The sequence below is a fragment of the Ipomoea nil genome, unplaced genomic scaffold (genome assembly GCF_001879475.1).
Source record: "Ipomoea nil cultivar Tokyo-kokei standard unplaced genomic scaffold, Asagao_1.1 scaffold0804, whole genome shotgun sequence".
Lineage (NCBI taxonomy): Eukaryota > Viridiplantae > Streptophyta > Magnoliopsida > Solanales > Convolvulaceae > Ipomoea > Ipomoea nil.
In genome coordinates, this window is record NW_017617232.1 from 726,494 (window position 1) to 738,374 (window position 11,881).

The window sequence follows — 11,881 nt, forward strand, 5'->3', positions numbered from 1 at the left end:
TTTGACTAATATAGAACACAGAGAGAGTGAGAGAGAGATGGAATTTGCATCGGCGGCAAGTGAAAAGCATGAGATAGTGATAATCGGCGGTGGCATTTGTGGACTTGCCACAGCCCTTGCTCCTCACAGGTACCATTACAACCTACCTATATATATATATATATATATATATATATATATATATATATATATATATATATATATATATATATATATATATTTGTATTATTAAAGACCCTTCCTCCGCCCCCAACAATTCTCGCTCCTAACACTTGTCAATTGTTTTTATCTTATTCGGACTCAAATCCGTGATCTGGATTTGGTACTACTTGTCAGGTCAAATGTTTAATTATCATTTTGTCAAAAGTTATAGTTTATAGTGAAGGTGCGATTTTATTTCATTATACTGCTACACATTTTTTAGAACCAAGGTGCTGGACTTACTCTTTACTGGCCTCCAAACCCAACAATCCACTTAGCCACATATATGGTGTTGGACTTGGCCCTTACCACCCTCCGCCCAACAATCCATCTCCAACACTAGCCAGTCTAAACTACTCTTACTGGTACTCGAATCTGTGACCTAACTCTGATAGCACTTGTTAGATCAAGCGCTTATCATTACAACAAAAACTATAACTCGCAACCTTATTTTCTTATAGACCGACATAACATTTTCGATAGATAAGATGCTGGACTTGACCTTTCACATTGACCTCCATCCTACATATATCATAACAACTATACAAAATAATTTGTACATAATTAGGATTATCATACCCTTAATTTCTTTTCAAAGGTCTTGCATGCACATTTTGTTTCATATTGGAACTTGTATTTGGGTTGTATGATATATACAGGAAAGGATTGAAAAGTATAGTGTTAGAAAGATCCGAAACACTTCGAGCATATGGAGGAGGAATTGGGCTGTTGCCCAACGCATGGCGAGCACTTGATCAACTTGGTGTTGGGTCCCGGCTAAGAAGCATGGCTGTTCTTCTGCAGGGGTGAGTGATTATTATTGATTAACAACTTGCGATATATATATATATATATATATATATATATATATATATATATATATATATTATATGGTCAAATCATTTATTGCATAATTTATAATAATGTGTATGTAGCGTTGTACGTCCATATATACAACAATTACTCCCACTACCTGCAGTGCGCCAGTGCCCAATTGTTATAGTGTGGTCTATACTGCTACGTGAATTATGGTTGTCGAATTAAACTGTAGTAGAATTAAAAGGATATTGGGGTTGGAATGCTTCCAATTACTCAACACTTGATCCATTGGTTTGTGGCCCTTCCAACGCACTTATTATCAGGTAAATTAATTCTTCACTAATTTGTTACTTTCACACGTTAATTTCAATTTTATTCCATCAAAAATATATATATAGGGCAGGGTTCATATATGTGAGAACACATCCCCTCTGTAAGAAAATATAGATACATTCACACCTTTTATCTTGAGAAATCAAAAAAAAATTAATAATTATAAAATTGACTTGTGTTACTTTTATTAAAACACTAAACCAATTGATAAATTCAGACAGACTAATCATATCAAACCTCACTTTTCTGATTATAACATAATATGATTGACAGGTGATAAGTTCCCACATGATCCAAAATACATCAAACAGATGACCTTAGAGTTAATAAAGGACTTCCCTTCAAACATACAAGAAATAATAGAATTGTCGGACTTAGATTCTCTGTCTGCCACGCACTTGAGGTATCGTGCACCCTGGGACTTGGTCCTTGGGACCATGCGTAAAGGGACGGTTACTGTTGCGGGGGACGCAATGCATGTGATGGGCCCTTTTGTAGGGCAGGGTGGCGCCTCCGGGCTAGAAGATGCGGTGGTGCTGGGGAGATGCCTCAGCATGGCAATGAGTGGGATTGAAGGCAACAGCAAGAAGGAAAAGATTGCAAAAATTGAAGCCGGATTGGATCAATATGTGAAAGAAAGGAGAATGCGAGTTTTGGGATTGTCCACTCTCACTTATCTCATTGGTATCATTGTGGGGAGCACATCCCCACTAGTAAAGATGGTTGCTGGCTTTGCCTTGGCTATTCTGTTTAGGGACAGAGCAGCCCATATTCATTTTGATTGTGGTCGACTCTAATAGGTATATCTTGCCTCAAATACTATATACTAAATTAGTAAGTTAAGTTCGTGTGGGCGTAATGTGTATATTTTAATGGATGGGTTAGGAGTACTACATTATAATTTTATAAAATTAATACCATGACATGTATTAAGTTTCGATCAAATTCTGGGTAGGTGTCTTGTTAAAGGATTCTACATCAATCCTGGGAGGTGGCTTAGTTTCTATATTTTGAGTTGATTAACTAGTTGTGTTATGTTGTGTTTCAAGCATGTTTTATTGGTTATTAGATTGTGTATTGTAGCATTATAGTTTTGTACTGCCCGCTTTCTCATATCAATAATAATGGAATTGCGATTCCTTCCTACCATTGAATTGTAATTCTATGGTGAATTACTAATTTACCCTTATTATTATTATATTATTATTATATTATTATATAAGGGTATTTTAGTCTTTTTTTCACTTCATCCCTTTTAATTCTCATATATTCTATCCATGCCTACTAACCAATGTAATTTAAATTTTCAATTTATCTTTTTCATAAAATTACAATATGTTTCCCCCTAATTCCTGGTAATGATGAGGGCAATCACCTAGTGACCAGCGAGCTTCTCACCATCCAGTTGTCCCCACATCGTCATCAACGGTGGAGGCTGCTACTTCGTCGTTTCAATCGCCCACTTCCACTACGACAACAAGGCGATGACAACGCCAACGCCCCACAAGGCACAAAATACTTGTCCACACGAACTGGGACATCTTCAAGAATTCCAATAGGCTTTACGATGGATCTATCCGTCATTTCTAAAGTGAATTGGATTGGTTTTGGTTCTCCCAACCCTAACCCTTGACAAAGAGTAAGAGGCATAACACTCACACTGGCTCTTAAATCGTAAAGGGATCCCTTTAAAGGTCGGCCTCCAATCACACAAGGAATTGTGAACTTTCCCGGATCTCTATGCTTAGGTATATTCCTCCCAATTCCCGGGGTCAACGCTCGATACTCTTGTGCCACAGCTACCATCTCTCGTTCCCCATATTTCTTTTTCTTAGCTAGAATTTCTTTCAAAAATTTTCCATAAGAGGGAACTTGTGAAAGCAAATCAAGTAAGGGAACTGAAACTTTCAAACTCTCAACAATCTCCAAAAACTTTTTCCACCTACTTTCATTTGTTGTTTCAAATTTTTGAGGAAAAGGCAATGGGGGTACATACCTTCTCACGGGCTTCTCTACTTCTTTTTGAACTCGTGGATTATTTTGCACAACAATTGGCTCATCTTCTATACCATCAATTATCTCTTCAATCTTCTCCTCAACTATCTTTTTAGGAATTGATGCTGTGATTAGAAGAGGTGGCTCTTCAAGTACTTTGCCACTCCTTGTAACAATTGCATTTACATGCTCCCTTGGATTTTCAGGCATAGCTGGCAACTTCCCTGTGACTTTAGTACTTGATATAGAAGGTTGATTTGCTAATTGCTTTTCAACCATATTTTGGCGAGCATCCATCTTATCCATCATTTCTGTAATCTCTAACTGACCTTTTATCAATTTTTCCAACAATACTTCCGTATTCGATTGTGGTGGGGCCTCTGAAACGGAAAATTTAGATTGAACTTGAGTACCTTGAAAACCCAGAGGACCTCTATTAACAAAGTGTTGAGGGTTGGCAGCTCCCATTGGGTTGCTCCATGAAAAACCGGGATGGTTCCTTGAATTATTAGGATGGTAGGTCCCTTGAGGTTGGAAAGATTGTTGATGAGGCCTATTATATCCCACCATATTAACTTGCTCCATAGAGGTTTGGGAATTTAACTCCTCGAGACAATCCCCTGACTTATGTCCGCCACCACAAAGTTCACACATCAAAACTCGACCAAGAGTAGGAGGGTTAGAAACATGACTCGCATTGTGGTTTTAGATGGTGATTTGGGCAAGTTTTTGAACCATGGAAACCACATTATCCAACTTTGTTGACAAATCGGTTAATTGCCCCGCATCATGAATTCCTCCTACAAGCTTTTGTGGAGACTTCTCCGTGTACCAAGTAGATCCATTCATAGCAATTTTCTCCAATAGTTCCTCAGCTTGTGTTGGCTCTAGAATCGTGAACGAACCACCCGAAGAAGCATCCACCAAAATCCTAGAATTATCAAGCAATCCTTCATAGAAAGACATCATCAAATCCCAACTTTGAAATCCATGGTGTGGACATTGCCTCTTCAATTCCTTAAATCTCTCCCAAGACTCAGTGAGGGACTCAGTTGCCAGTTGCTTAAAGTTTTGAATTGCCCTTCTCATCCTTTGAGTTTTGGAGATAGGATAGAACTTCTTCAAAAATTCTCCATGTAATTTTTCTCAAGTGCCAAAATGGTTATCTGGATGTGAGGATAACCAATCTTCAGCCCTGTCCTTCAGTGTAAAGGGGAAAAGCCTCAGTCTGACAGCATCTTGAGTGACTCCATTCATCTTGAAAGTGCCACAAAGTCGTAGGAACTTGGTGGTGTGAGCATTGGGATCTTCCGTGGGCATCCCTCCAAATCGATCCGTCGCAGCCATGCTGAGTATGGCCGGATTGATCGCAAAGTTATTGGCCTCCACATTTGGAATATTGATGCTACCATGCTCCTCAACATCCGGAGCAAGGTAGTCAGACATTGATCTCCCTTCAACTTGGTTTTCTTGTACCTGTGCCATCCTAGTTTGTTTTCTAAGAAACTTGGCTCTTTTCTCAATCTCAAGATTCAAAGGTAATAATCCTTCTTTCCCAAAAGATCGTGTACGCATACAAAGTCAAGTTCTTAGATTCAAAGCAAAATCACACTCAAGAACAAGGAACTTGTTATGGGTTAGCAAATAAAATAAAATAAAATAAATAAATGGACTAGACTCCTAAAGTAAGACTTTCACTAATGTCAGTACGTAACGCCACCTCCCCGGCAACGGCGCCAATTTGATTGTGGTATTTTTGGGCAAACAAATGATACCCGGAGTATTCAGGTAGTCGAACCACAGGGAGATGGGGTACTAATCACTAGTTACTCGCTTACTCATTAGAACTAGTCTGGTCGAAACTTGAAGGTTGGTTGGTTGCATAAAATAACAAGCAGAATAAAATAAGTAATAAGGTTTTGTAGACAATAGAGCAAAACAGGATTCTTGGGATCACAATGTTTAATCACCTAGTGCCAATTAACGTTTGTAATATTTTGTTTGGAATTAAGATCTGTGTAGGAATGCAAAGTGGAATCGAATTACTCCCGTAATCTCTATTCCTAGTGAATTTCCACTCCCGTGGCTTAAACACCCGATAAGATCGAAGATCAGCATTCAATTATTCATAATTACTACCATCTCCCGATGAGCAACAATCTAGAATAAACTTCCCCTAATAGGTTCCCCTTTCCCAAGGTCCAACCATTAGGTGCAATCGTGTGTGTCCTAATTTATGCCCCAATTCCCATTGGTGACACAAATATGACTATGAAGCTAGTAATTTAGGCCTTTAATTACCAACAACAACAGGTTAAAAACAAGATTGCAACACAAATCATAAAACCAAACATAAATATATTAAGAAATTAACGAACTAGGCACATAGGTTCATAAACAAATTCACCCAAAAATCCCTAAGGAATTTAGCCAAGCATGGCTAAATTATACATAGCAAATATAAATAAAGAATTACAAATCATCAAAAGAGTACAAGAATTGACCAAGCGATTCTCCCAAATCTCCTTGGCTTCCTCCTTGCTTCCAAAGACAACTTGAGGCTCTTGATTTCTCTCTTTCTTGTCTACAAAGAACTCTAAAAATCTCTCCCTCTCCCTATTTCATTAGGGTTGAGGAAGGTGGGATTTTATAGTAGGTATAAAGCTGAAACGGAATTGAAATATTCCTAAATTAAATAAGAAATTGCCGTCCCACTTAATTGGAATATTTTCTAATTTTTGATTTTGGAAACTTAAATAAAGCTTTGGAAATTGAAATTGAATTGGGAAATTGAAATTGAATTGGAAGTTGAAGATGCTGAAGCCAACACCCTTTTGTAATTAAGCTGGCGACTTCGTGTTTCGCTCGACGCGTCGAGACCTGCTGGACTCGATCATAAAACATTCTGGAAATTTTCGACGCGTCGAGTCCTCTGGGTCCCGAACTTGTCCAAAATTGCTCCAAAGTCATCCTTGAACTCCCCTTACTCATATCTTTGACCTAATGGATAGCTCATGCAGAAGATTTTTCTCTATGAATTTTAAGGTATATTTGTTGTTATCGCCGTTTTAAACTACGATTGGATACAAAAACAACTTTTGTAAGCCAAAACATAGAATTGCTCCTAGCAGACTTTCACCGATATGTGATCCACAGCCTGAAATTGTATTACTGAGTATCTGTGTTCATATTAATTGATTCTTGACATCATAGCTGTTTATATACATGCTTCTATGTTTCAAGCTGTTTAGCTAATTGATCCACATAATGAGTTTTCAAGTTGTCATGGGTGAATCTCAAGATGCGTACTGCCTACTGAGATGGAGTAGGATGATTTATCTTCTTATTTATCTCGTGTATTCCAACATTTAAGTTGATGTAAAATATTACTTTCTTGTCGATCTTTTGCATCTAAGTTCCTACCATCTATTATTGGATCTGGAACGATCCTACTATCCCACTGGTTTATAAACTTTAAATGGCACTTTTTATTGTTTTGTCACGGTGTAATATATAATATTAGAGACTTGGTGACCCTTCATAGTTTTGATTTATACATTTTTCACAGAGTTCATAATGGCATAATGCTATTCAATTGTGGCTCATATCCAATGCCTTCATAATGAAAACAATTGCATTTAAGGTATGTAACTATAAGTAATGTATGTTTATTTGAGTAGATAGTTATTTAATATTAATATATGGGTCCTTTTTTACACAATCTAGGTTTGTTCTTCCATGTTTTCGGTCGATTTTTCAAATCTAACTAACTATACTTGTTTTCATTTACAGATCTAGTACGGTGACTCATCAAAGTCCTCAAGTTCTTGAAAGGTGTCTGAAATCTGGGGTTTTGATAGGTAGCATTATGTTGAAGTTCATAATTATTATGTAAGCTGATGTGCACAGTAAGGTATTTGCATGTATTTCTTTGTAGTTAATATGTTGGTATTTAATTGCATTACTATATTAGACTTTTTGACTTGGCAAATTGCAATGTAGGTATGGTTGAAAAAGAGTTTGAAGGAGTTAAAATACAATTATACTGAAGAAAGATCACCAATACTGTGAGGTATGTTGCTTCTTACTGTTGTTATAGGTCCTAGGCTTTTTATGTACCAATAAATTTGTGATATGCAAGTTAGGGCCATGCATCACTATTTGCAATGTGCTTAAAATAACCTTAGTCAAATATATTTCAACTATTAAATAATTTTATTGCTAGACATATTACAATAAATGCCTAAAAGTACAGTTCTAAGGTTACATAGCTGATTTTCTACACTATAGCCACTATCTACTGCATTTGGTTTACACATCCATATGTTGTTCCAGAAGTTAGGAATATTAGGGTTGAGTGTTTATAGCCAGTAGCTTCAACTTGTGGAAGTTTAAGCCTGAAGTTGAGCTTAACCCTTCAATGAGTTTCTTCAAACCTGAAAAAAAAAAAAAAAAAAAAAAAAAAAAAAAAAAAAAAAAAAAAGGAATACCACTAAACAGTGTTAGTGGTACAATGCCATCAGATATCTCATTGATATCTATTTTTTGGTACCTGCACTATAGAAAGCAATAAGGCATTCTATTAGGGAGTGAAATGATAATTGTTTGCCCATATTTCTGTGAAACAGCCACATGACAGTAGTTTTGTATTATCACAGTTGTAGTCAATTTATAGTCTGTGTTTGAATTGAAGCCAGCATTTAATATTTAATTTCTTATTGGAATTCTAATAGTTATATAGTTTTATCCTTAGCAATGGTTAAGTAAATCCATCACATAGCTACAATTACACTCATATATAAAGTCTATTTACTTTTTTTTTTTACATTCTAACTCATTTTTTAAAATCAATACCTTTATATTGATTTTGCAATAGAATCCCATTTCTTCTTCCTCATGCTTAAATGATTCCAAGGTGAAATCAATTTTACCCTTTGATATACTGCTTTCAATTCTGCTGCTAGAAAGCTTTTTATTGCATACTTTTGACTTGCAAGAGACATATGACCAGTCAGGATACCCTTCCATGTCATTACTGATAGAAATAGATTCTTTTACAAAGCAGCTAAAAAAATAAATTAGTGAAACAATTTATGTCCTCTAGCTAGTTGCCTCTTTCCACTCATATAGATCAGAGATGGTACTTACAACCATTCTGCCACAGATAAGATCTATTTCTGTTTGACTATAAGTCAAGCTTGAAAAGGAGTTGATACTCCTTAATGGAGTCTGCTCAGCACAAAGACTACATAGAGAGAAGGAAAAACACACTTAAGTTGTAAGAATATATCATAAGATGAAGATATCTTGACCTCAACTGTGTGGCATCATAAGATGAAGATATCTTGACATCACCAGTTTTCACAAAAAGAGTAGATTCATCTATGAATAGAATAAACTACAAATCATAAGTAAACATTAGCTTCACTTACTGTTAACTTCTGTCTTAACTCTAGCAATGTATCTCAGACCCCTCATCTTGTTCTTCTTCCTCAATCATCCTATAGAGATGATCATGTTCATCATTCACAGAGGGGCAGTATAGTGTATGATAACCACAAAATCTCTTATTGCATACACCTTCCCTTTAGCAGTTTAGTAAAGGGTACATTACCATGAATGTAGGAATCCTACGCAATAAAAGATTTCAAAGCTTTATATTTTAACAACAACCCACTGTGTATTATATTGCAGGTACAAATACAAAAAAATTACCTCCATGTCATGAAAGAAGCATTCTTGGCTCTTGATTGCATCAAAGTTTCAGCCTTCAGGTACTAAATAGTTGTTTTCCTAAAACGTACAGTGGAGCCATTTGAGTAGCGCCTACTGCAAAAAACTATGGTATACATTATATTTCTAGGATTCTATTTGTTTTCAAAAGAAAGTTGAAAGAGGATACAAAGGTTCACCTTATTCTTGTAGCAACTGTCTTCTTCCTCGTGAATGATTCCCCAACAGGCCGAATGCAAAAAAAAAAGTAAATGAAGTTTAAAGCAATCACAACAGGCTGAGATTTTACCTGATTTGAGTGCTTTATATAGAGGTTGAATTATTCTGGGCTCTTGTAGAATAACGAAGAGGCAAGCTTTGGAACAATAAAAAGGCATGATTACATTTTTCAAACCAAAAGACCTTTCATAAAGGTTGTGTTCAATTAGATTTCAAATACTTCAGATTTGTAATTAAAGTATGCAACGATTCTGTTTTCTAAATTTATTATTGTGGTTCTCAATGTTTACATGCATAGGTAATATAAAGAACTAACAAACTTAATATAAAAAATTATTAATGAATTAGGCTAAATTTAATCAGTGGCTGTAATTGAATATGAACATCATTAATTATAGCGTAAATCGACATTTCTCTTAAACGGTATCGTTTTCATTGGGCGGGAAAAAATGATTGACAAAACTTCTTGCTTTATTATAGAGTTAGAAGTTAGATTAGAAGTTAGATTAGATAATTGAATTATTGGCTCATTTTCTCTCCCCAAGCCAATACGCGAATGGATGTTTTCATGAGATATTGATAATTAAAAAAAATTATGTCGTCGCACATAAAGTCATATTTTTAAAAGCGAAAAGTGTGTAGTAGTATTAATGTATTTGTAATTTTTATAAATTAAATAAACAATTGAAGGCGCATATTTATTTTTTTTAGCACAACATTTTTACGTACAATATTGTAGCATTTTTTTAAATAATAATAATAACAATAACAATAACAATAACAATAACAATAACAATAACAATAACAATAACAATAACAATAATAATAATAATAATAATAATAATAATAATAATAATAATAATAATAATAATAATAATAATAATAATAATCTATCTGGTGCAATTGTAATCCATAGGAATTTTTTGTTGATGAGTGTACTCCACTTATGATAGATACTTGGGTTGTATTTAATAATCAGAAATAGCCTCAAATGTGATGATTAGTCCGGTTATAGATGATAAATAATTAAATAAACTAATTACAACTTATATAACACGTGAAAAGTGTATGTACATGTATATTTCAATGGCAAAAAAAAAAAAAAAAAAACAACAACAATAATAATAATAATAATGCATGTGCCTCTGATCTAGCAGTAAATCAGGCCAGACTAATTAATAAATAGGTTAAAGTATCATCCCGCACCATAAACCATTCCTGATTATTCGTACCGCACCATGAACTTTAATAAGTGATATTTAGAGCCATAAATCATATTTTTTTTTTCGTCTAGAATTTTTTACAGGTTTCCTACAGGTTACCGGTAATAATATTGCTGACATATAATTTTTATTAGTTTTTTTTGATATTTTTCTACTTTCGCCTTCGTATTATAATTTATTTCGTATTTTTCTTTTTTCCTAAATATATAGGCATACTCTGCGTTTTTCGCTTCTCATAGATTTACAACCATCATTTGTTTGAGGGTTGTTTCATAGCCAGAGGGTTGTTTCTGATATGCGAACTGAAGGTGCTAAAGTCAACGATGCATTCCTGTGCGATGCACTCGTTGATAAGTTGCCCGAGTCGTGGGTAGACTTCAAAAGTAAAATGAAACACGAGCGACGCAACTACACCCTTCAAGAACTTATCAGTAGCATCAACATTGAAGAGGAAAATCGCACGGTACAAAAATCTGAATCCTTTTCTTTTAATTCAAAGGCTAACATTGTTGAGACTACAGGAAAAGATGATAGGCATTAAAAAGGTGATCAAAATAAAAATAAAAAAAGGAATGCGAAAAATAACAACAATCGCATCAAAAATGGGAAAATTCAGAAAAAGGGCAAGGGCGATGAGTGTTATGTTTGTGGGAAACGGGGACACCAAGCTGCACAGTGCTATCATCGCAAAGGGTCCACAAATAAAAATTCAGAGAATGACGGATCCAAAAATCAAGCAAATGTGGTAGAAACCACGGAGGATGACGAGGCCGTAGCAGTGGTGATTACTGAGATTAACATGGTCGGAGACCCAAACGAGTGGGTCGTGGACACGGGGGCATCTCGTCACTTATGCAACAACAAGTCCTTTTTCAAGGCGTTCGAGCCCGTCACTGGAGGAGAACAAGTCTTCATGGGCAACTCCAGCATTTCTGAGGTAAGTGGTAGAGGAAAAGTAGAGTTATTGCTTAATTCTGGCAAGAAGTTATTACTGAACAATGTGTTGTATGTTCCCTCTCTACGAATGATACACATTCCATAATAAGATCAACCCACTTGGTACAAAAGCCCATCTTGATCATAATATTACGCAGCAGAGTCAATTTCAATCTATCATAAGCCTTGCTTATGTCAAGCTTAAGGGTTGACAAACCTTTCTTGCCTTGTGTTTTTTCTTCATATGATGTTGCATTTCAAATGCAAGCATTATATTGTCTATGATCAATTTCCCAGGAACGAAAGCCCCCTGATCTCAGAAACTAGATCATTCAACAATACTTTCAGCCTATTTGCCAGAGATTTAGCTAGAATCTTGTAGGCAACGGAACACAGGGCAATAGGCCTAAGGTCTGCCATAG

At 35.5% G+C, this 11,881-nt stretch overlaps 1 protein-coding gene and 1 long non-coding RNA gene across 2 annotated transcripts; both read left to right on the forward strand.

Annotated features, from left to right (window-relative positions):
• Positions 1 to 2,441, forward strand: LOC109177252 (zeaxanthin epoxidase, chloroplastic-like). The gene is made up of 4 exons (XM_019326567.1): positions 1 to 129; positions 861 to 1,008; positions 1,265 to 1,343; positions 1,627 to 2,441. Exons 1-4 carry the CDS (start codon positions 38 to 40, stop codon positions 2,148 to 2,150), a joined length of 843 nt encoding a protein of 280 aa, XP_019182112.1. The 5' UTR covers positions 1 to 37; the 3' UTR covers positions 2,151 to 2,441.
• Positions 2,442 to 8,231: 5,790 nt separating this feature from the next.
• Positions 8,232 to 9,328, forward strand: LOC109177318. The gene is made up of 2 exons (XR_002053565.1): positions 8,232 to 8,263; positions 9,043 to 9,328. It is a non-coding gene; the product is annotated as an uncharacterized LOC109177318 (long non-coding RNA).
• The last annotated feature ends 2,553 nt before the right edge of the window (positions 9,329 to 11,881 follow it).

What these genes read in the sequence shown, in the direction of transcription:
- LOC109177252 (XM_019326567.1), top strand. Translation starts at nt 38, where the DNA reads ATGGAATTTGCATCGGCGGCAAGTGAAAAGCATGAGATAGTGATAATC. An exon ending in ACAGCCCTTGCTCCTCACAG is followed by an intron (nt 130 to 860) that starts GTACCATTACAA and finishes TGATATATACAG; the next exon opens with GAAAGGATTGAAAAGTATAG. An exon ending in TGGCTGTTCTTCTGCAGGGG is followed by an intron (nt 1,009 to 1,264) that starts TGAGTGATTATT and finishes TAGAATTAAAAG; the next exon opens with GATATTGGGGTTGGAATGCT.